The following is a 24,046-nucleotide window of genomic DNA, read 5'->3' as shown; positions in this document are numbered from 1 at the left end:
CCCAAGAACAACACTGCCAGAGCTCCCAGTGTGACTCTGGGGCAAGTTCTGTATTTCCTCTACTGCAAAATGGGAGTGAGCAGCAGTGATCTTGGGTAACTGCTGGGGGGGGGGGGGGTCATGGGAAAACAAGCAGTTCCAGCAACAGGACAGCGAGAAAAGGAAGCTGCTTTCTAGAGCCACACCAGGCTTCTGCTGCCCATTTTATGACATGTGCTGGTGGAGGGCATTTTTTTTTTCATCCCAGCAACGTGACTTTCAGGGACTCCTTTGATCCTATGAAAAGGATGCCACTTGGTGCATGATGGGGAGTACACAAAATGGGGAACAGGGTAGGCAGTGGCTGTCAACTCCATCCCACCCCCGGCTTGTTCGAGGCCCAGCATCTGTGGTGTTGTGGAAGGAGAATCAGGTTTCATTGATGTTTTTTCCCCCTGTGCCCAACCCTAGTGGCGTATTTTCCCATGGAGGAAAGCTGCGAGGAAGCTGCAACATTGTGCTGAGAAGGTAAAGCTGCCCTTTGTCTCTTCCAAAGGGTCCCATACCTTGATAGGTTGCCAGTGTGGAGAAGGGAAGAGAGAGGGTGGCCATCTAATCAAATTTAAGAACTTCAGGGGTGGCAGGTGAACGGGGGGAGAAGATGTGAACAGAACCAGGGCTCTGACTTGCGGGTCTGGCCTCCAGCCCCCTCCCCACGGAGCACCCTTCCCAGCCATGTAGAACTCACACACTCCCTTTGCAAAGAAGCTCTGTGTATTGGGTGCAACAGCTCTGGGGTGTCTATATAAATAATATACAAAACCCAACAGCTCAATGCCTCACATTAACAAAAATACTAAAAACTCATTAAAAATGGAGCCTGAGGGAAGGGCCCCAACCACTACTGGTGCTAGCCCGGGAAGGGGACTGGGGATGAAGAGGAAAGGGTGGGGCCACATCCAGTGCACAAGCAGTTCCTCCAGGTGGCTCAGTAGCGTCCAAATATGTTGGTGCTGGGCTGTGGCTGGGTATCTGTGAAAAACCAGAGACTATCAGGGGTGGGAGACCAAGCAGCGGTGGGGGTGTGCGTGAGCAAAGCTATTTAGGTTCTAGAGGGAGGGGGAGGAGGGGGAGAGAGGGGAAAGGGCTGGTGGGGGGAAGCAGAGGGAGGGAAGGGATGGCTTCTTCCCTCCCCCACCGCCATCACCTTAGGCCTAAGCGATCACCTCGGCTATTGTGCCCCCTCCCCAGCCTACCCCTGCTCCACGGGGCTCCCCTTGGGAGGGAAGGTGGGCTTACTGGAGAGCTGTTGTTGGAGTTGCCGGACCAAAGCTGCCGTCTGCTGCTGCTGCTGTGTCTGCTGAAGCCCCTGGCGCTGGAACTGGGATGGGAACGGGAGGAGGAAGATGGAAGTCTAAACCGACCACCTCCCTCTTCCCTCTCCCAACCCTTTCTGAGAGGACCACGCCTTGCCTCCCACCTCTACCCCATTCCATCCTGTCCCCAAGCTGCTTCCCTGGCTCTGTGCCCGACCTGGGCAGCTGTCTCTGAGCTGCGGCCGGGGTGGGGGTGGGGGGCTAGCAGCTACCTGGGGCTGAGACTGGGGCTGGGGCTGGGGAGGAGCTGCCTGTTGTTGTGGCTGCTGCTGGTGTTGTTGTGGCGGCGGCGGCTGCTGCTGCTGCTGCTGTGGCGGCTGCGGCTGCTGCTGCTGTTGTTGCTGCTGCTGCTGCTGCTGCTGCTGGAAGAGACGAGACATCTCTGAAGGAGAACAAGGCAGCTGCAGGGGTGGGGACAGGGAGCCAGGGCCGAGAAACGGGGAGGGAACTCGGGGGTCCACGGTGTGCCCTTCTCGCACAGCTGCGCTGCAAGCTCTCAAATCAAGAGGCTCCAGCAAACAACGGCTGACTCCCTCCCACCAGGAGGGATTCCCCAGAAAAGGGGCGGGAAGGAACTTAGCAAGCAGCACCTTACGGCCAACCACTCGGCTGCCATTGGAGCTTTAGTGCACTGCCTCCTGCGGTCTTGGTGCCGAGGTGGCCACCACTTCTGCCTGGCTTCCTCCTCCCTGGGTGCGCAGGTCCCGGATGCAATCCCCAGGGCCTTACCCGCAGGATCTGCTGCTGCTGCTGCTGCCGGATGTGATACTGCTGCTGCTGCTGCTGCTGTTGCTGCTGCTGCTGCTGCTGCTGTTGTTGTTGCTGCTGCTGCTGTTGCTGCTGCTGTTGCTGCTGCTGCTGCTCGGGCAGGATGGAAGTGGAGCGGACGCCTGCCTGCACGCCCTGGGTACTCAGTGGATTCATGGTGCCTAACATGGTTGTCTGCTGCAGGGTCGGATGTGGAAACCTCCAGAGACAAGAGGTCCAGCGGTCAAGGCGTGGGACTGGGTGCGGAGTAGGGTGGGGGTCGGGGAGTCAGCCTGTTAGCCTACTGCTTAAGGTTGTCTGCCGCCCATATCTAAGTGCCTATGTTTGTTGCCCAGCTCTGGCTCCTGACTCCAGCTTCCTGCTAATGCAGACCCTGGGAGGTAGTGGTGATGGCTCAAGGGACTGGGTTCCTGCCATCTTTGTGAGAGACCTGGGCTGAGTTGCCAGCTCCTGGCTTCGGCCTAGCCTGGCCCAGCCCCAGGCATTGTGGGCATTTGGGGAGGAAATCAGTGCATGGAGGCTCTGCCTGTCCATCTCTCTGCCTCTCAAATAAATGCATAAATAAATAAACAGCTAATTGAACCCTGTGTCCTTGACCTGAAAGAAACTTCTACAAGTCATTTCATTCATCTCTTTTTGGAGTCTGACAGCCTTTTAGGTTGGGAATAAGGCACAAGACAATACTCCATTTTAGTGTCTCATAGTCAAAATGGTTAGGAACTCTCCAACCGGAGCACGTGATACAGATTCCATAAACACTGAGGTTTGTTGTTGTTGTCATTGTTCCCCAATACTGTGCCAAGGTGTTCTATCCCTTCGCCCAAATCGGTATGTCACTAAGACAGTCTGCTGGCTGGGCTCCCTGCCCCAAGTCTTCTCCCACCTTGCCCTGTGCGTTCTCTCCGCCTGTTCTACACATCCGGCTCCTCACATTCTCCTGACCCAAAGAGCTCTCTCTGCCATTGGTTCTCAATTCTGCAGCTGGGTACTCAAGGCCCCCATAGCAGCCCACCGGCTCTGAGCCATGTCCACATTTTCCAAACTCCATCCAAGCTCCTTGCTTCCGTTCCCCCAGACCCTCTGTTCCTCCTGGCCCCCGGATCTCCCTTCGTGTTCTGTCCCCTCCCTGGAGTGCCCTTCTCCCTTTCTCCCTTTCACAGCTCTCCTTCAAGGGCCGGCTCCAGTCTGACCCCCTTCCCAAGACTCCCTGATGACTCAGGCCCACACTGATGTTATCGCGCGCTTTTTTCTTCTGAATTCCTATTTTACTTCACAGCGCACAGCTGCACACCTGATTGCATCTTTGTTCTGAACGTTCTCGAAATATTCTGTGTAAGTCTCATCTCCCCAACTGTAGTAAAAATTCTTTGTGGCCAGAGACTGTATCTTTTTCTTTGTTTTGTTTCGCTATCTTTCTTCACCCCACCCAGTCCTAGGAGAGTGCTGGTACCTGGTGGGCAGTTTAGTCAGCACCCCCCAGGGTTCTGAAGCTTCAGCCGCATAGCCTCAAGGCACAGGTGCGAGGTCTTAACTAATCCTTGACCCGCATGGCCGGGAAGGTTCTTTCATTAGTTCATCAACACTAGCTTCGTAACTCCTTATCATGCAGAGTGTATCTGCAAACCCCTGGAGTTGGGTACATGACCTCCCCTCTCCAGGACTCAGAAAAATGTTCAGGATATACATGGGAGATTACTGGTTTCAGGCAGTTCTTCAAGCTCCAACTTTTGGCGGTTATGGGCTACGTGGCCAGACAAGTGTCCTCAAGGTGTCCAAAAGTCCTGACCACTCCTATCACCTCCAGCTGTGGGTGGTCCCAAGGCGCATGCTCCCTCATACCTCAGGGTCTCCTGCCTTGCCCACCACTACTTCAGGTACCTTTGAGCAGAGGCCAGTCCGTGTCCATAGGTTGGGGCCTGCTGGTGCACATAGCCACTGGAGCGCTGTTGCAGGTGGCGTGCGGGATCTACAACAGTAGGATTGGTAGGAGGGTGGGTGCTCTGATAAGGCTGGCTGGAGTAGCTGGGAGGCACCATGGTACCTGCAGGGCCTGTGTGTTGCTGCAGTCCCACATGAGAAACGTAAGTAGTATAGCCCTGGTGGGAAGAAGGAGAGAGGGAGTCACGGCCAAGAGTGTGCAAGAGCAGCTCGCCCCACTCTCCCTGAGTCGCACGATCCCGGGCCCTTACCTGGGAGGTCTGCAAACCGTAGGAAGAGCTGGGAGTCATCTGATGCACAGATGACTGTCCCAACATCCCCTGGCTCTGCTGAATGGGGGAAAAGGAGACAACTCCAAGTCAGGAAACACCTTCCGCCGTCCCCGCCCTTGCCTCTCCCACCCTGCCTTGTCCCTGGGAGGGTCCCCAGTGTCTGCCCCAGGCCTGGGACCCTCAAAGGCTCCTCTCCCTGACAGTCCTCCCGACTGCCCCTCTCACTATCTTTGCCTGGAGCTGTTGGCGAAGGCGCTGTCCTTGGGGCACTGCAGGTTGCTGCTGCCGGTACATGGATGTCTTATAAGAAGGATCTAGGCTTATAACGTTAGTCATAGTCGTGGGCAGCACTCCAGGGTAAGTTGGTCGAGTTGGCAGCTTCTGCATTGGTAGCCGCACAGGGCGGTACGTGTCCACACGTGGGCCACCTGGAAAGGAGAGCAGAGTGACCTCTCCTGGTTCCTCTCCCCTCCCGCCCCCCTTCCTGTCCCTCACTCAGTGCTCTAGTTTTTGGGAGCTCCTAGGGGTGGCAGGAATGCTCGGGTAACTCCATCTTTGCTTGCAGTTGGCACTCACCTGCAGGGAGTGGCTGGTTCTGGGTGTACAGGCCTATGGGGCCCGGTCTGTAGTTAAGGTGGGGTATGGAGCCAGGGTTTGCGTGGTGCAGGAGGTCTGGAGGCACTGTCACACCATAGGGGCCGCTCCGGCCTGGGCCCATGCCGTAGTCCTGTGTGGATCACACAGGACAGTGAGTAGCCTGGAGCTGGGGGGGGGGGGGGGCGGCGGGGTGACAGCATGGGGCAAAAAGGAGCTGCACTGACATGATTGACTTCCTGCAATCATTGCAATGGCCCCTCCCGCAGTCAGACTCCAGAAAGAGCCCTGATGGGAATGGCTGGGGGCGCCCCAGGGAAAGCAGGTGTCACTTGCCTCCGTCTTGGCAGCCGGCTGGCTGCGTTTCTTGCCCTTGGTGGCCTTCTTCTTGCGTTCCTCGGTATTTGGTGGAGCAGCCCCAGGTTTGTCGGTTTTGGGGGGCTCTGGAGCCTTTTTCTCAGGCTCTAGCAGGGTAGGAGCAGGGGGCTCCTCATCTTCGGGTGGCAGTGGCAGCGGCTCCAGGTAGTAGGCCCGGGGCCGGGGCCTCAGGTGTGTGTGGTAGAGCAGTAGCCGCTGCTGCTCTTCTCCCCGAGCCACTCGACGGTCGACCCGGACCGTTCCGAACCAGCCCCAGGAGAGTGGCGCGGACGGCTTCAATCCCTCGAAAAGATCCCACGGCGAGATCTTTTGTTTGGTGGAAACCTGCAGGCCCTGCTCCAGAAAATGAGAAACAGTGAGCTGTCGAGACTTTGAAATGGGAAAACAGACCTGGAAAACTTGCAGAAGAGGGTAAGGTATCCACTGGTGATGGAGAGAGGGAGAGGGGGAGAGGGGGAGAGGGGGAGAGAGAGAGAGAGAGAGAGAGAGAGAGAGAGAGAGAGAGAGAAATACTCACAGGTACACTCAGGGGGTATGAGAGGAAGACAGGCAGACAAGGGCACACACATGAGGGGACTTCAAAAGTTCATGGAGAATGGAATCAAAAGATGTTTGTGGAGCTGGTGCTGTGGCACAATATTGGTTAAGCCACTGTATATGACATTGGCATACCGTATCGGAGTGCCATGGTCAGTCTCAGCTGCTGCACTTCCAATCCAGTTCCCTGCTAATGTGCCTGGAAAAGCCCAGAAGTGGCCCAAGTACTTGGGCCTCTGTACCCATGTGGGAGACCTGGATGGAGTTCCTAGCTCCTGACTTCAGCCTGACCCAACCCTGGCTGTTGTGGTCATTTGGGGAGTGAACCAGCAGCTGGAAGATCTCTTTCTTTCTTTGTCATTCCCTCTCTCTCTGTCATTCATTCTACTTTTCAAATAAATAAATACATAAATCAATCTTTGAAAAACAAGTTTGTTTTGTTGCAAAACATTTTAAATCCATGCGTACTTTCCCAGAGTACACATTTTTCATGACCTTTTTGCAGAGGAGAGTGTTATAAGGGTCAAGAGTGTGAAGGCAAAAAGTGAAGGCATGAGAAGAGAAGCAGGAGAAACAGTGCCAGGCGAAAAAGAGGGAGAGAAGGGAGGGAGGGAGGGATAAAGATCGATCCTTAGAGGAAGGCAGATAAAATTAAGGGGGGATAGAGTGGGAAGGGGAAGGGAGGGAGGAAGGGGAGGAGAGACTAAAGACAAGCAGACAGGAAGAAAGAGTGCTAAAGAGAGACAGACAGGTAAAGCGAGTCAGGCAGACAGATAGAGACGGATGGATCAGGAAAAGCAACGCAGAGAATGCACATCCGAATGGACTTTGGATTTGAAACCCTGCATCCTCCTTCTCCTCTCAGTGCTGCGACATACAATGATTACAGCTATTCAACAGATACTACCACTGACACAGAGGGACAAGAGGAAACTGCAGAGATGGGGTGGGGTGGGGTGGAGGATATGCACGGATAAAAGAGATCTGCATCCTTAGCCAAATAGAGGGGTGGGGACAGGACAGGAAGGGGGTGGGGCAGAGGCAAGAGGAGGGTGGGGTACTGAGAGATAGGTGGGGGTTGAGAGAGAGAGAGAGAGAGCAATGAAAGAGAGTGGGACTTCAAAGATGGGGAGAAGACATGTAAGGAGAGGTAAATGATTCACTCTAAACACCAGAGATGGCTTCCGCCACTGGCAGAGCCTAATGGACTCCTGAGTCTACTGAGGCCCTTGTAGCCACGAGGTTAAGGCAGGGACACCTTTGGCTCAAGGAGGGAAAGGGGCAGAGGGCGTGGCAAGACAATGGAACATGCCTCCTTCTTGAAGATGGAATCGAAGCCGGCGATCTTGTTGCCCTTGGTGTCGATGAGGGAGCCCTGGGGCTCACACGTGATGACATCTCGGGTCTGCTTAGGCAGTGGCAGCAGCTGGCGAACCTTTTCCAGACTGTCTGACTGGTGCTCCCCCAACTCTTTCTGCAGGCCCGGGAAGAAGGGACAAGAGGTCAAAGTTACAGAAAAACAGGGTCAGGAAATCTCAGGAGGGAGCAGTGAACCTAGCATAAAGATAACATCTTGGTAAATCCTCACTGTGTGCAAAACAAAGAAAAAAATTAGTGAAAAGTATGTGAAAGGGAAAGGTAAGGAAGGTGTGGGCCAGAATGAAGTTCCTGAGGCTGGGCAGCAAGCGCCGTGTCAGGGGAGAGGGGGCCATGATCCCATGACCTCCAAGCCCCGGCCCTGGCATCTTCTGCTCACCTGTAGCTTCTTCACTAGGTTCATGTATGCACGCTTGTTTTCCTCCATGCTGCCCTGGGAGATGCTGGACATGTCTGCAGCCAACGTCCCATTGATCAGGACACTCAGCATGTCCAACACGGTAGTGAAGAGCTCGCTGTGACAGAGAGCCAAGGAGAAACTCAGAGAAGAAAAAGGTTCAGGCAGAAAAAGGCCTTAGCAGACAGCGGTGCCTGATCTGTCATCCCAAAGGCACCAAGACTGGGTGAGGAACACCCAGGGCCACACTGATCTCAGTGGACCATGGACCTGGAGCGGAGCGGGGTGGGGTGAGGCTGGTGGGGGGGGGGGCTTCTGGGGGCGTGAACAGGGGGCCGGGGCGGGGCCAGGGATGCTTTACTTGTTGGACTGCATGTCGACGGTGCCGCTGATGATGATCTCCAGGAGGAGTATGGCCCACTCCGTGGTCTGCTGGGTGCTGCGCTGTACTGTGTCAAACATGCCCCCCACCTGCCAGGGCCACAAGTCAGTCAGATGGCTCGGGGACGATGGGCAGGCTTGAAGGCAGGCTTAGATCTTAGAAGCGGGGCTAGGTGGGACTCGGGACACCTGAGGCCAGGTTTCAGCTGTGCCTGGGATTTGCTACATGATCTCAGGCTGACGACTGAATTCTTGACATCTTAGGGCCTCTATTTCCTTATTTAGAGAATGACGGGGGCCGGACCACATGATCTCCAGGATACTACTCCACATTTCATAGTGCATTTCCAGGGTTTCTAGGGCCTGGCCACAGTGTGGGATACTGAGGCAGGATCCCTGCAAGGATCTAGGGTATGCACGCAACCCACTGGACCCTGACCAGGGTGATCTAGTCCCAAGAACCATTTCAGGACCTGTGTCTTTTAGGAGAGCAGGGTTAATAGTTGTAGACCCAGAGAAACCTGGGACCCCCACCCTCAGCCTCGCCATCCCTGACCAGGGTCTTCTTTCCTCTGCCTTTTCCAGCCTCCCTCTCTCCCTTTTTCTCCCCGGCTCCCCTGCTCACCAAGTTGAGCCGCAGTTTGAGTGCCTCATGCATTAGCTGCTTGGGTTTGCAGTCATCTAAGTACTGGCCATCCCGCCAATTCTTCACAATCTAGGATAGAAATAAATGCACCAAGTTGCTCGGGTACCTTCTTGTGTTCATACCGAGGCGCCCAAATGTGCGTTATCAGCGAGTGGTGAAGGTTTCCAGCATACAGAGGCCTCAAAAGTGCATCAGCCCCTTCTCTCCTGCCCACCTGCATGGCCCAGGACCTGTACCTGGTGCACCTGGTTGTAGAGGGAGGTGAGGAGTCCCTCCCGCTGCTCATCCTGCCCCTTCAGACACGTCAGCACCAGTGACAAAAAGGGCTGCTGGCTCAGCAGGGACATACTATGGACAGGAGGGAAAGAAAGGAAAAGGGAGACCATGGGTTAGAGAGCGAGCAACTTCCAACCTCATTCTGCCAAGCTCCAGACTCTATTCCTCTTACGGTGCAGCCTCTTTGCTCAGCCAGGCCCACTCCTAAGGCCCCAATTTTCTCCTTTCTTATGATGTTTATCCTCAGCTCTCAGCCTCCAATCTTACTCTGCCCGGAGCCTGCCCCTTCTCATCTCTACCCCTCAATCCTGGTCGCTCCAGCCCCTTTTTACCTCTTCTGCTTTTGCCGATCACGTTCTTTGCGGGAAGAGGAACCCAGGTGCTGACCCTTCTCCAGTTCCTCCCCGGCGGCCTTTAATACATGCCCCTGGACTGACGTGGGCAGTTTGGCGATGAGGGGAGCCACCAGCCACACACCAGAACGCTCAAGAGAGCTGGAGGACAGATGGAGGACATGCAGTTATAGGGGAGCCAGGCCAAGGCTGAACAAGCCATCCTCTCCTGTCCTTGACGGACGTGCTCAGCAAGCTCACGTGGCTGACGCCATTCCTGGGACCAGAAGAGAAACTCATAAGGGAATGGGTCCTAACATGTTTCTACCCAACCTGAGCACAGGCTTGGTCTTGCTGCTGCTGGGCATGTTGCTTGCAGCGCTTCCGGAAGATGACCCTGTCTCCGCCGACTGCTGGAAAACCTCGATTGTGGCCTTGGCGATGTTCTCCAAGAGGGAATTCATCTCCTGGGGAAGATGCAAGGCAGAGAGGTGCTATAGTAGCTAGCTGGCGGTGAAGGAAAATGGATGGGAGGAGACGCTGGAGACAAGGGCAAAAGAGAGCACCTGTGGACGGCGCTGATGGGAAGGGAGGTCTGGCAGGAGTCATGCCCTCTGGCACCTCTGCATTTCCTCAATCCCTCACCATCTTCTCCTCTGCAAATCTCCTTCCATCTGTGGCCACAGCAACGGGCTCCACCACCACATCCTGATAGCTCAAACACTCCTAACCCATTCCCCTTATCACCAGCTCCACATGTTTGCCATCTTCCCATCCTCTCTTATCTCAAGAACCCAAGTGTGGGGCCGGTGTCACGGTGCAGTGGGTTAAGCTGCCACCTGCAACGCTGGCATCCCATATGAGCACTGGTTGGAGTGCCCGCTGCTCTACTTCCGATTCAGCTCCCTGCTAAAGCACCTGGGGAAGTAGTGGAAGATAGCTCAGGTGCTTGGGCCCCAACACCCATGTGAGAGACCCGGATGAGGCTCCTGGCTCCTGGTTTCAGCCTGGTGCAGCTCTGGCTGTTGTAGCCACTTGGGAAGCGGGCCTCAGCACTACTCACGTTGTTAGGCGTCTGCTTGATCATGAGCTGCAGCTCCAAGGAAGACTGGCGCATGGTCCACTGGTCCAAGTTCTGTGAGAGCAGCCCCAGGCCCAAGCTAGTTATCATCAGGTCACCCCCAGCACCCCACCCTCCTGGGACCAATTCCTGATCTTGACTCCCAGACTCCTACAGGTCTGGAAGGGCCTGCTCTGCCCCCATCTTTAGGCAAGACTCCATCTAAATAGTCTACAAATGTTGTACATGTAGCCGATTTTCAAAATGGTTCCAGAAAGCTGTCTTTCTCCACATTCCTGTACCGGAGCCTCATACCCCTGCTTAATGCCTAGCCTTTCAATCCTTGCAGTTCGAGTTAAAGCCTGCTACTCTTGCTCAGCCCTGGTGCTCCAAGTTCCTGCCAGGACTTTCTAAGACAGTCTCTCAGAGCCTGCAGAGTCCAGACTGCAAGGCCACTGCTAGGTGGTGAAGTAGAAAAGGGCATAGGCAGACCCAGGTTCACATACTGGCTTGAAACCTACCAGCTATGTGACCCTGAACAAGTTCCTTAAGCTCTTTGTTCCTCGGATTTCCTCATCTGTCAGGCAGGGATACGCTCAGACCAACTGCATAGCATTGTGAGGATTCAGTGAGAAAATGTGCACAGGGGTCTTGTGCCTGGCCCAAAGCATGATGAGCTCCATCAAAAGCAGCTTCTACAATTCAGTTCTTGAGTCAGGACCCAGGACTACACACACATGGCCCAAAATGAGGCCTCTCCGCTGCTCCACTGAGCTTCCCTCCCAACAGCTGGGCCGTCTACCAGTCTGATTCTGGTACCTGGGCCCTCTCTCTTCTTCATGGTCCCCATCGTTTCTTCCATAGCCTGGGTCCCAACAGCCTAACTCCTCCCGGACTGACCTACACCTCAACCTACCTGGAGAATGCGCTTGATGCGCTGCCGCTGGGGGTTCTCTCCATCCTCATTGTCCAGCAGTCGATGTGGGTAGCAGATGAGCTGCATGAGACGCTGGGCCTGGGCGCTGCTCAACACTGGGTCTTGCAGGTCATTGCTGTCCTCACACAGCGACTTCAGGCAACGTTCTCCGACCCATTCCTGAGGAAGCAGACCATCAGGAGGACTGGAGGGGGGACAGCCAGGCAAGGGGTGAGGAAGAAGGGAGACGGGGCCAGGGATATAGCCAAGGGACGCGATGTATGGTGGCACGAGCAGGGGCTGGAAACAGGGCCGTTTTATTCAGTCGCACTTAGGAGGTGTGGGGGGAAGGTGAGACTGACCTGCTGGCAGATGCTGCGCAGCACGTACTTGGCATAGACATCCAGACTGGCTGTCTCCACAGAGATGTTGCGGCCACCCTGCCTCCGACCACCATTGCCACCTCCTCCCTCCTCCTCGGGAAGTTCTTCTGCTCCTCCTGTCACAGTGAAGCCTGAACCCTTCAGTTCCGCGTCCCCTGCGGTTCACGAGTAGGAGATAGCAAGGGCCGAGTGAGATCAGAGCCCAGTGTAGAGACCCAGCTCAGGCCCACGGGGGCAGAACCTTCCCCGAATCCTGTCCTATGGGATACAAATAGACTTCTCTCCCGCTCCTCCTCCCCAAAGGTCAGAGAGACCACCTTCAGGAGGGAGAAAGAGCGTCCCTTGTAGTTTAGTTGGCACTCCACCCTAGACACACTTCTGGCACCACTCCCTTCCTACCCCCGTACCAAGTACAAACACAGCCTTGAGAACAGCAAACACAGCTCCATCCACGATGCGGTTCTGGGAGGCAGCCAGCAGGTGGCGGTCACAGGAGGAGCGGATTCCTACCGTAGGCTTGTCTGGGGAGGGAGCTAGAGTCAGGGCAAGAGAACGTGGAGGGCAGGGGAGCCACACTTTCTACCGCTGGCTGGCTTGGACTGTGTGTGTGTGTCGGGGGCAGGTGCCACTTACTTCCATCGGACTGACAAGGATTGAGTTGTGGTGTCTTGAAAAGGTGCAGGAGGATGCGGCAGGTAAGCCGGGCCCCCGGCTCAGAATCCTGTTCGCTACAGGCTAAAAGGAAGGACAGCACAATTGCAAGAGCTGCTTGCGGACGTGTGCAGCTGCGTGTATCTAGGCACGTATGTGTCTGTGTGTGTTGGGGGTGGGGGGGGAGCGGCGTAAGGGAGATGAGATAAGATGAAAGGCAAAAATGCAAGATAATTCTGAAGGCGAGGTAGAACAGGGAACTGTTTTGTAGCTGGGAAGTCAACAAGTGGAAAGTTCAGGACAGTACACCCAGGGTTGGGAAACAGACCCCCTCCCCCCCTTCTAGCCTGACGCACGCCAGAGGAGTGGCCTTCTAGCGAGGGCCAGCGCGGTCTGCCATGCCGAACTACAAGAGGATGGCCACCGATTATGGATTGAAGTACAGGGCCCACAAGTTCTAGGGGTTAGGGATCAGTGGTTCACCAGCATTAAGGAGTGAAGGGATGGCGGCACAGCGAATCAGATCTTCCAGAAGCAAACACTGTCGAGCGATGAGGATGGCAACAAAAGTAGCCAGGGAGTCATGAAAAGACAGGTCACTGACCTAGAGGACAAAGCAGACGAGACATCTCAACTCAGTGTGCCGAGGGGGCACCGGCTCAGGGCGGCAGGCCTCCACTCGGAGGCACACTGCCCCCCCTACTACCGTTATGACCATGACCAGGTCCCTGCCCTGGTAACTGCCCCACCGCCCGGCAGGACCCCCACCCCAAGTCTCACATCTACGTTGCAGAGGAGGTCGTTGAAGCCACAAGTGCCATTGTTGGAGGAGCAGCACAAGGCCTTCAGAACCCCTAGCCATTCGGCACTCAATGACTTGCAATAGCCGGTGAGCTCTGCGCACAGGATAGCGATGTCATTCACCCTAGGGAAAAGTACAGATGCCCTCAGGAAAGGCCTTGCTCCACAACCCTCAGATCCATTAACTCTACATCTCTGCCCCAGTAATCATCAATGCTGCGGTACCTCCCGGGTATCTCACCCCTCCCGATATCAGGTGGGGGCGCGGCGTGGTGCCCACACTTCACTCAGTACACCCCATACCTATCGGGATCATGGTGCCCCACACAGACGTGCATAAGGGCATTGCAGACAAAGCTGTAGCGGTTAGCAGGGTTCTCACTAAGACTCTTGCCTAGCCCCGTGTAGGTGAAGGTGTGAGCTGCGGGGTTTTCCAGAGTGTCAATCATGAACTCGGGCGCCCAGCGCATGTTGGATTCCGATGGCTCCACGTTGCAGTAAATGGTGTTCTTCACTTTGGAGCAGAAGTCACTGCAGAGGGTGGGAGGAGAGCAGAGCGGTGTTGAAGGAGGTCTGGGGAGGTGGAGGGGTGGTGAGGAAAAGGGGGAGCAGAGAAAAGAAAGGAGAAAAGTGAGGGAATGGGGACCTGGGGACCAGGAAAAGGGTGACTGACGGGACAAAGCAGACTAGGCAGGAAAGGAAGCGTATTTGAGACTAGGAACGGGGGCTTCGTCTTGCAGGCGGGGAGGAAGAGCATGTGCCCCACAGCCATGGGCTGCAGGCAAGGTCGGTGAGGAAGAAGGCCTCAGCAGTGCAGTACCATGCAGAGACCACAGTCCACAAATGACCCTGGCCCGACCGCCAGGGCCTGGGCTGCGCTCTGCTCCGAGCTGGGTGCTCACAGGAAGGAGATGGGACCTGCTGTCCCTCCCTACGCTCTACCTCCCACCTCTCTTACCTGAAGAGCTCCCCAAATTTGCTCTTTAAATGGCTACAGGAGGTGTACAGATCATAGAGATAAGCGAGGATACAGCGTTCTGCAGAGGAGCCATCTGACCGGTTCATCCCATGCTTCACCACACCACACAGCCTGCCGAGAAAAGGCAAGGGGAGGGGAGGCTCAGCAGAGGGCATGCAGGGGCCCTGCGCGCAAAGATCCCTTGAAACAGACTCAAGTCTCTTGGGAAACACTATTCGGTCTCCACTTGAATGGCACGCACTTCCCAATGGTGGCAGCCCATGTGTTCTTCCCTGGCCATACACACAGGCCTGCACCGGAGCGCCTGGCACCTTGCAGTTCTCTTGAAGGCCTGCTTACCCCTCGAAGACCTGTGCCATCTGGTCCTGGTTGAGGATGAGGCAGGCGTGATAGTGCCGCAGGACGGCCACGATGCACAGGCATAGGCTGGTCGTGTAGCTGCCCACCAGATCCGAGGATTTGAGAAGCAACTCGGCCTCAACTACACTCAGTTCATTCAGCAGCTAGCAGAGTGAATGGGGTGAGAGATGAGACGAGGGCCCTCCTCGTGTTCCACACAACCCCTCCTGCCAGGGAGGAAACTGGCAAGGCCCGGCCCGAGCCCCTGGGCCCTGTTACCATATGCCACTGTCCTTTATTCTACTAACGACGCCTCTAACCAGTCTCTAGGATACAGTTCTATGAACACCACGGTGGAAGGACGGTCTGTGCCCAATGCTCTAATCTGTCTCTTGGGCCTCCCCGGGGAGCACTTAAGTCTCTATTCCTGCAGTCTCAGCTCATGTTCCAGTCTCCACCCCCATCACCCCTACTTCCCCCTCCCACCCCGCCCCACCCCGTGCTAGTCTCCCTGCCCCTCCGAATGGCCTGGCAAACTGGCTGGAGCCTCTACCCTTGACCTCACAGCCCTAACACAGCACGAACTCCTTCCTCCACCCAACTTCCCCACCTGAATGGCAAAGTCGATGAGGCCACTGATGCTCAGTGAATATTCCATGAGGTCGAAGATGAACTGCACATGCTGCACCAGAGGCAAGTGGTATGACATGCCAAGGGCAAAGCTCGTGATCTGCTCCAGAACATTCCGGGAGACCTGATAAGGGCAGTGGGAGTGAGCTGGGAGTGGAGGCAGGGGAGAAGAACCAGGGAAGCAGGAACGGATGATGGCGGAAGGGCATGAAACCAGCAGGCTTGGCCTGCCTAAGGGGGAAACAAAAGATAAAGGTGACAGGAAAACTGGACAGGAGGCCAGAATGCGGGAAGGGGCTGGGCTGAGGCCCACACCTGAGCCGTGACCTGGTGTTGGTCATAATGTGAAAGATGCTGGAACTTAGCAAAGATATCTTCAGCAGTGGGGAAGGCTTCAGGCCGGTTGCGCCGCCGCTTCTGCCCATCCTCCCCACCTGAGGGGACAGTTGAAAGGCGCCAGTTAGGACACAGCAGAGAACTAGCTGATGGGGGGGGAGGCTATGGGGGGGTGGGGGGAGGGAGGGAGGGAGGAGGGAGAAGGGAAAGGGAGGCGGGGAGGGAAGGAAGAGGGGAGAAGGGAGGGAAGGGAGGGAGGGGGAGAGTGAAGCCAAGGTTTGAGGACCACAGACTATGCGGCCCTTAGAGGAGTACGTACAGGGAGGAGCTAGGTTGAGGGAGGGAAGGGGGAGGGAAGGAGGGCAGTATGGGGCTTACTGTGAGGTACCTAAGAATGTCAGGTCTCCAGGATTCAGAGGCACAATAGGAGCAAGCTGGTCTGCAGAGGGGGGGAATGAGGGGGAAGTTTCAAAAGGACTAGAGCTCTGAGGAGACTCCAAGAGACAGGACATCGGGATGTGACTGGGGCGTTCCCTACGCTGGGGGAGGGAACACTGCCTAGGGCACTCTGCGGCTGGTGGTGGCTGGGGAGGGGGGCAGATCTGTTCAAGGAGCCTCTCACCCACCAGTTTCTGCAGTCCCCTTGCGGTTCAGAACCTTCAGGATATCCTTGGTGATCTTCTTGATGGCGTGGCGGGCATCGTCTCGCTGCTTTCCCACCCCAAACAGTACGACCAAGCGCTGGTTGCACTCATGGCTGCACGACTCCTCCTGCATCCCGGCGGCACCGTCAGACTCCAGCACTGGTCTCCTGCCCGCCGCCTCTTTAAAAAGCATGCGCCACACTCCTCGGCGGCCCCATGCCCGGGCCCCCCTCCCCCGCCCCCCAAGCCCTCAGCGACAGCTCCAACCCTCAGCGAAGGCCTGGGAGGGACAGACATGTGTGCTCACTGACAGAGCGCCATGAGGTGTTAGGAAACGGTACCTGGGGGATGGGAAAGTGCGTGGCGTACTGCACGTGCCGAGGCTGGTCATAAAGAACCCCCAGGGTGCCCTCGATCTTCTCTTTGGGTGGGGGCTTCACCTCCTTCTCAACATCTGGTTTCTCAGGGGAGGGGCTGCCCTTGCCCTCACAGGGCATAGTAGGAGAAAACAACTAAGAGAAAGGTGAGAGGCAGAACGTTTAGCAGAAAGGGAGATGTGGCGGCATAAGGGAATGTTCAGGAGTCGGTGGGAAGATCTAAGGAGCTGCATCCCTCTGAGCTCAGGATGGAACTTACTGGGAAGTCAGGCTTCTCCATGTCCTCAAAGAGCACACTGGAGCTAGGGTCAATGTCCATGGATTCTGACAGCCCTGGATCCTGAGGGCACAGAACAGAAGCAAAGCTGCTTGAGCCCTATGGAGCTGCTCGCCAGCGTCTAGAAAAGTTTACAGGGGAATCGAAGGCAGGAGACCATGTTGGAGAACGCACAGGATCTGGACTCAAGCCTCGTCCAGTCACTTAACCAGTATGAGCCTCAGTTTCCCTCAGCTTTAGATGGGGGATAAGAGTATCTCACAGGGGCAGGTGCTGTGGTGCAGCGAGTGAAGCCACCGCTTGTGACACCCACATCCCATATTGGACTCATGTCCTTGCTACTCCAAGTCCAATGCAGCTGCCTATTAATGCATCCTGGGAGGCAGCAGAAGATGGATCAAATGCCTGGGTCCCTGCCTCTCAAGTGGGAGACCTGGATGTGGTCCCGGGTTCCTGGCTTCAACCTGGCCCAGCCCTGGCTATTGGGGGGTATTCTGGGAGTGAACCAATAGATGGAAGATATCTCTTCCCATCCCCACCCCGCTTCCTTCTCTGTCACTTTGCATTTCAACTTAATGAAAATAAGCAAATAAACATTTTAAAAAGCCCAATACCTTACAGGGATGGTGGAAGGATGGAATGAAAAAACAAATGATGTGAGTGCTTTGTAAACCGCAAAGTGCTAAGAAAATACTACCCTTACTAGGCCAAAGGGACTCTCAGAGGCCTTGGGGAGCCTTGAAACCACTGAGAGCCAGGAAAAGCCCACTCACCTCCAGCTTGCTGCTGCTGCTGCCTTCGGCCTCCTTGCGCTCTGGGTCATCGGCAGGATCATCGAAAGGGGAGGGAGGCCGGGGACCGGGGGCTCCAAAGGCAAGGTCCCCTCGGGAGATGAGAGTGCAGGTGTACATGTTGTGCGAGAAGACATCATGGCGGATCAGTTCACAGAACAGTAGTACCAGGTTGAAGAACTCCACCCGCTCACTCTCACTGCGCGGGTCCGCTGTGGGGAGGGAAGGAAGAAAGATGGGTTAGGAAGGCACAGGGGAAGTGGGCAGAGAAAGAGAGAGGCACACCTCAAGCACGGTGCTCCCAGCGTACCCCCAGAGAGGGACATGCTAAGGGAATACAGGAATGGCCAAAAAAAAAAAAAAATGGCAGAAACTCTTGAGGGGCAAAGTGTGGTTGGTTAGCCCAATGTACTGGCCCACACACCATCTCAGAAAGGAATCTAGCTTCTTCACTGCTATGTGTAGAATGAAAAAGCTTCAATCACGTGTTCTTTTCTGCATTTCTCTCCTCGTGGGAACTCTGAGATGAGCAGGGACTAGAACTCTGTCTAAAAGTCATCGTGCATGGAGTTCAAGAGGCCCTCAGTTCATCTTTATGATGACAGTGGTGGGCAACTGGACCTAGGCAGAGTTAACTAAAAGGTAGCAGGGGGTTCCTACTCAGCATGGGAGCCTGTGTATCCAGAAACTGCAGGAGGACATCCTGGAAAATGGGAGCACTCGGGGCCGAAAGGGAGCCAGAGGCGATGGAGCCCTTCTCATCTGCTGCTTCCGATTCTCCGCACCGCTGTGAGATGAGACGACAAGTTGTAGGACTGACTTTCTTTCCCCCGTGTCTTTACTCCTCGACGTGTAACCCTTGAACTGCCACCTGTTTCGCCTCCACCCCAGGCTTCTCCCTTCCATCCCCCGCCGCGTGACCTCAGCTTCTTTTACCACCACCCACGAAGGCCCTTGATTTTCCCTCTCTCTCTCTCATCTCCACTCTGTTCTCGCACCATCCATCACCTGGGGCCCCACCACCACCTCGATCTGTCTCCAACCTCAGGTCGAGTCCTTCCTACTGGCCAATGTCAGCCTCTCATCTCTGCCCTCTCACCTCGGCCTCAATCTCCGCCTGTCTCTTCTCCAGGAGCTTGGCTACCACCATAGCACGATGCCGGCCAGAACGCTTACAGCTGACAGCCCATTCACATAGCAAAGATACCACGGCATCATCATCTGAGGAGATCTGAAGACCCGAAGGAAGATGGGGAGGAGGACGGTAAAGGTTGGGGATAGAGAGCTAAGTTCCGATTTCTTAAACACTGGGCCCCATCTTGAGACCTCTTGCTCTGCAGACATCCCCCGGATTCAATGCCTCGCCATGCCTTCCCCTCCCACATGCCACTGCTCTTGCAATGGCATTATTATTATTATTATTATTGTTATTATTATTTGCTCTTTCTGGGCCTCTACTTGCATACCTCATGCCCATCTTTGCTAGGCCCCAGTCCGAAGATTCGGTTGCAAAGGGAGTCAAGGGAATTACTGAAGTCAGAGCGCTCAAAACTATGGCTGTCGAGCACTTCCAAGGTATGCAGCACCCGTCCGATTGTGAAACCTGAGGAGGAAAAGCAGCCAAAGGGACTGTACTTAGAGGCCCAGTGCGTTCGGACTCTCAGTCCCAACCATACCATCTTTCTCTTAAACGTCATTTCCGTCCTCGGCCACGCACCTGCAGTGGCTTCCTGGCATTTATCAAAAGACCAGCGGACCTCAACCGCCTGTCCCCGCTCCTTGATCTGCTGCTCGATCTCTCGCAACTTCGCACGGACCTGTGATATCAAAAAGGCAGGCTTCAAGGCTGTATCAGGGCTGGCCAAGGGCCACGGCCGAGGTTAAGAGAACAATAAGAGAACAGGCTCCAAATCACAATGTCTGAAAGAGTAATTGAGCCTCCCATCCCAGCGTGGGAGTCGCAGGCTGGGAGCCGGACTTGCCTGCTGGGTGAAGGCACTGTTGCCCTCCGGCATGGGTAGGTTGGAGGGGGCAATAGGCAGGTGGTCAAGTGGTGAGCCAGTCTTAATTCGGCTATCAGTCAGCGAGTAGTGCCAAACCAGGGCACTAGGGCAACACAGGAGGATGGTCTGTGAGACAGAAACAGCAAAGCCAAACTCAGTTACCACGGCTCTCTCTCTGGAATCCCATTAGAAGACCCAACCCTTAGGTTCTGGATCCAAAGTTATTCTGAGTCCCCAAGGCAAGTATCACTCTATCCTCGATCCCTTCCCTTCATCTACTTTCCTAAAAGCCTTTGAACCTATTATTGAGCCCAGGAATGAAGAGGTTGCCAAAGTCCCCAGAGGGAAAACAACACCCTCTCACTGAGAAGCAACAATCTCCGAGCAAGTCCTCAGCGCCTACTTTCACTTCCAATCTGGAATCACTCCCGTTCTCTGGGATGGGCACCCGCTCTTTCCAGGCATGCTCTTAACACTTCTGTGGCCCTACCTCGTACCTACCTGTAGGATACAGCTGAGGCCAAAAACCAGGGGCCGGTGCTGAGGGCACAGCAGCAGGTCACTAAAGGGAGTTGAGGGTGTGCTGCTCGTTGGGGGCTGGGGAGCAGGGGTGGTAGGCAGTGTGCTTGTGGACTGCGCGGCTATAACGTGAGATGAGTGGCTGCTCACGCCATCCAGCTGCAGGGCAAGTCTCCGGGTACAGAAGTAGGCAAGGCGGCGGGAGAGGTATGCAGACTGAACGAATTCCCCGGAGTACTGTGAAGACATGACCATCGGAGCCCCTAGTTCTTGCCAAGGGACACTGCTCCCAGCTTTCATTCTTCCTCAAATGCTGCCTAGACACCCCACTCCCACCCACCCCCAAACCCTAGGCCTTACTCGAAGCAGCAGGGGCAGCAGCAGTTTAAGCAATTCATCCTCTCCGGGGCGAATTTTTTCAAAACACTCAAGCACCCAGGTCAGGAACTCATGTCTGTCCAACATGCCATCCTATGGGAATCAGAGGTGCGGGAAGAGGATTAATTCAGCCCAGGGACTGTGAGAGATGAGGCGGATAAAGTAAGGGCAAGGAGGAAGAGCACCACAAGTGGAGCAAGGCGGCAGGGAGATGCCGTTCTATCCTGACTGAGTGTTAAGATCAGGTTCAATCCAGCGGCCCGCACAGCACGCCCTCCTCCCTACCTGGAACATGAACATGGCCAGCTTCTCGTTGTAGTCCCACTGCCGGATTGCCACCTCTACATCATGGGGCAAGGGCCCTACCGTGGAACCACAGCTTCCACTTCCTGTAGGCCCTGGCCGGTAGTACTCAGCCATCTTCTGCAGCTGTTCCCATAAGTACCTGGTGATGATCTGAGTCCATTCTAGAGGAAAGAGGTAAAAAGGGCTAGGCCATACCATCCTTCTGCTTAGAATACCTCCTGTCTCCTCCTCCTACCCTCCCATCACCATACTTTTTTTTTTAAAGATTTATTTATTTATTTGAGAGCCAGAGTGAGAGGGAGGACAATGAAAGAGAGAGGGACAGGCACACAGAGAGAGCTTTCATCCACTGGTTCATTCCCCAAATGACTGCCAACAGACTGGGCTGGGCCAAGCCGAAGTCAAGAGCCTGGAACTCCATCCTGGTCTCCCACATGGGTGGCAGGGGACTAAGCACTTGGACCATCATCTGCTGCCCTCCCAGGTACAGGAACAGGGAGCTGAATCAGAAACAGAGCAGCCACGACTCAAACCAGCACTCTGCGATAGGATGCTGGCATCACAAACGCCAGCCCCAATAACCATACTTCCACATTCCATGCATCCTCTTAGCCTCTAATCAAATGCCACTTCCCTTCTCAGATATTCCCAAAAGAAAGTAATCTTTCTGTTCACTGATGTCTCAAAGAATCTTCTGCCTCCTCTTCTGGCACGTAACACTTTCTACATTTGATGTTATTTGTATATATGCCTTAGCAGCCCTGCCAGATGATATGCAGCCTAAACGGAGAGATTATTTACTGATCACCTTGACAGCCCAGTAACCCCCCCCACCTCCAACACACATAGTAGATATTCCAATTACTCGAGGTTTAACTAATCAAGTGTATAAATGCAAGATATAAGCAGAAGGAAAGACTACAGATTAGGCAGAATGACTCCACGGGTTTATCAGTCTTTGAAGCAAGCAGTGGTATACGTGGTGTCAAGAGTTACGCACCCATGAAGGGATCAATGACGAGTCTCTTCTTAACCTTGGTCTCAGTGATCGCTGCATAATAGGCACAGGTCATCTTAATGAGCCAGGCGGCCCGCATCACAGGCACTGTGTATTTTGCCAAGTACCCAAATACTTCATCCTTCTTGCTGAAAATGGGGACCTGGGTGGACATTACAAATAGTGAGGTCCCCATTACCCCATGAGCTGGCATCCAAGCAGCTTTTTTAAAAAAACATGTACTTATTTTTCATCTACTTGAAATGCCGCATGACAGAGAGAGTAAACGAGAAAGTCAGAGAGAGAGAAGAAAAATATCTTCTATCCACAGGTTCACTCCCCAAATTACTGCAACAGCCAGGGCTGGCCCAGGCTGAAGCCAGGAACCCAGAACTCCATCTAGGTCTCCCACGTGGGTGACAGGTGTCCAATCTCTTGAGCCATCACCTGCTGCCTTTCAGGATACATTATCAGGAAGCTGGACTGGAAGTGGAGCAGCCAGGACTCAAACCAGGCACTCCAATATGGGATGAGGGCATTCCAAGTCCCGGTTTAACCGTCCGCACTGTACCACCTACCCAGAAGTAGCTTGCTTTGGGAACAGGAGGACATTGGGTCAGCACAATTCCCCCGTTGGCCTGAAGAACAGGAAACAGTACCTTACCTTTTTGGCTAATTGTGTGAGTGGTTTGGTGCCAGCCAGATCAGTGAACCAAGTGTTAATGGCACTCTGGGACCGCGGAGTCACCAGCCAGAAGTTGTCCTTCTGGTTTACTTGGGGCTTCCTGCGACCAGTGTCAGAGAGAGTATTACACCTTAACTTCTCTGCAATAATGCTGCTGAAGTTGGAACTGATCTGGAGGAAGAAAAGTACATTTCAGGGTGGGGCGAAAGGTGGTCATGGCTTTGCTGAGCAAATGCCAATGTGCTGGCATGAGCTTATGAAGGCAAACTCAGCCCATTTAGGTTGCCCCTTTAAGTCTTCCCAACCCAGGGCCTTTGCTCCTTCTCAGATTCTTCCAGTCTTTTCCTTCAGCCTGGCAGGGTTGTCTCACCTTGGCAGGATTGAAGTTGACGTTCTTGGCACTGCCATGCTCATCCCCAGACACAGCAGGCTGGTTATTGAAACCTTGTTTAACATTCAAGGCCGTCAGTTCATCCTGAGGCAGGAAAATGGCATTTAGTGGTCCCCCCCCTCCAACCCTTCCCCCTCTTAGTAGGAGACGGTGGAAGAGGGAAGAGAAGAGAATCAGGAAAAAGGGGCAGGAGTAGATCAGCTTGTCACTTTCAGCTAAGCTTCTATGCATTTAGACCCCACCCTCACCGGCACAGTCACTAAGATTCCCAACCACCCGGAGCTCCCTTAACATCACTTCTCTCCCGAGCTGGCTCAGACAACTTTCTGAGCTGAGTGTGTGGAGAGGAGGGCGCCTCCAGCGCGGCCCCGACATCAGTCCCTATTCACAGCCTGGAAACCCCCAGCCGCCGGGCTCTCCAGCTCCAGCCCACTTTACTCTTCCCCCTTTCGGGACTTTTGCTCCCACTCATCGCCCCGCCCCCCCGCCTCCCCCCCTTCCGATCCCGTGTAACCGTCAAAGCCTCCTCCTCTGCTATAATCGCTTGCCCCTAGCCCCTGGAGAGTCCGGATTTTTCACCGTACCTCCTTCTGTTTGGGATCTTGAGGATACACATCGGGAGGCCCCAGCCGTGGCCGCTTCAGAGGCCGGTGTTCGTAGCTCAAGATCCCGAAGGCCGCCATCTTGCCCAGCCCGTAATGCCAGAGGCGCCAGCAGGGCAAGGCTGGGGGAGGGGAGTGGAGGGTGGGAGGGGGGAGAGGGAGCCGAAAAGGGGGGCGGCGGTCGGGAGGACGGCAGCCGAGAGACAACAAGGGGGCACGTTAGAAACTCTCGATCATTGCCGGAAACTACCGAGGGCAGCCGAGGGACGCCGGGAACCATCGGACAATACCGACTGCAGAGAGGGCGGGGCCTGGCCTGACGTGGGGCGGAGCTCCGCGCCCCGGGAGCTTTTCGACCCAGGCGGCGGAAAGTCAATTTCACTTGCCAGAAACCTGGGAAAGGTGCGCGAGCCCGCCCAAAGCGATGCAATGCAGGGGGCTGCAAACCCCCCAAGAGGGAGGCCGCTCTGGTGCTGACCTCCGACCGGTACCTGGTTCCCAGTGCCCAGATCGCTTTTTGGCCTAGAATAAGTATTCCAGAAAGCTGCCTTGGTTACAAACTACCTTGTGCAGGCCACTCCGTTTCTCAGTTCCCTCATCTTGAAAAAAATGTGTTTGCTAATACCTCCTGCAAAGGACTGTCGTGAACAACAGAAACTATGTATGCACGAGAAAGCACCTATTAAGCCTAGAAACGCTGGCCTAATTCCTGAAGGCCTTTATGGTGTAA

The 24,046-nt window shown here is 55.0% G+C and overlaps 1 protein-coding gene across 11 annotated transcripts; it reads right to left on the bottom strand.

The window, feature by feature from the left end:
* Positions 1 to 735: 735 nt before the first annotated feature.
* MED12 (mediator complex subunit 12) lies at positions 736 to 23,639 on the bottom strand. 11 transcript variants are annotated; one of them, XM_051827179.2, is made up of 45 exons: positions 23,299 to 23,639; positions 22,694 to 22,798; positions 22,303 to 22,494; positions 21,642 to 21,801; positions 20,621 to 20,802; positions 20,318 to 20,428; positions 19,940 to 20,194; positions 19,418 to 19,564; positions 19,153 to 19,252; positions 18,902 to 19,038; positions 18,535 to 18,666; positions 18,096 to 18,222; positions 17,418 to 17,647; positions 16,627 to 16,707; positions 16,332 to 16,502; positions 15,973 to 16,117; positions 15,735 to 15,785; positions 15,326 to 15,444; positions 14,991 to 15,134; positions 14,381 to 14,544; positions 14,021 to 14,152; positions 13,366 to 13,593; positions 13,042 to 13,186; positions 12,745 to 12,865; positions 12,244 to 12,345; positions 12,018 to 12,131; positions 11,590 to 11,765; positions 11,228 to 11,407; positions 10,315 to 10,386; positions 9,585 to 9,718; positions 9,252 to 9,413; positions 8,880 to 8,991; positions 8,623 to 8,712; positions 7,978 to 8,087; positions 7,599 to 7,734; positions 7,155 to 7,316; positions 5,264 to 5,638; positions 4,910 to 5,060; positions 4,559 to 4,761; positions 4,313 to 4,390; positions 4,002 to 4,219; positions 2,085 to 2,322; positions 1,568 to 1,717; positions 1,279 to 1,360; positions 736 to 1,011 (listed from the first exon to the last, which is right to left on the bottom strand). In XM_051827179.2, the coding sequence occupies exons 1-45, from the start codon at positions 23,395 to 23,397 to the stop codon at positions 968 to 970; spliced, it is 6,567 nt and encodes a 2,188-aa protein (XP_051683139.1). In that variant the 5' UTR covers positions 23,398 to 23,639; the 3' UTR covers positions 736 to 967. The 11 variants fall into 11 exon arrangements, with proteins under 11 accessions (XP_051683139.1, XP_051683140.1, XP_051683141.1 ...); XM_051827180.2 differs by having other exon boundaries at positions 1,568 to 1,714; XM_051827181.2 differs by having other exon boundaries at positions 4,313 to 4,387.
* Positions 23,640 to 24,046: the final 407 nt, after the last annotated feature.

Source organism: Oryctolagus cuniculus, chromosome X (genome assembly GCF_964237555.1).
Source record: "Oryctolagus cuniculus chromosome X, mOryCun1.1, whole genome shotgun sequence".
Taxonomy (NCBI): Eukaryota; Metazoa; Chordata; class Mammalia; order Lagomorpha; family Leporidae; genus Oryctolagus; species Oryctolagus cuniculus.
Note: the sequence above shows the minus strand (reverse complement) of the source record. Positions and strands in the feature narration are given on the sequence as shown.

Bases quoted from the DNA above. Each gene is read 5' to 3' on its own strand.
- MED12 (XM_051827179.2), bottom strand. From the start codon at position 23,397: ATGGCGGCCTTCGGGATCTTGAGCTACGAACACCGGCCTCTGAAGCGG. The intron at 16,118-16,331 runs GTACCGTTTCCT...GCCGGGATGCAG, and splicing joins CGCACTTTCCCATCCCCCAG to GAGGAGTCGTGCAGCCATGA. The intron at 9,719-10,314 runs GTGAGTAGTGCT...CATCTTCCCCAG, and splicing joins TCAAGCAGACGCCTAACAAC to GAGATGAATTCCCTCTTGGA.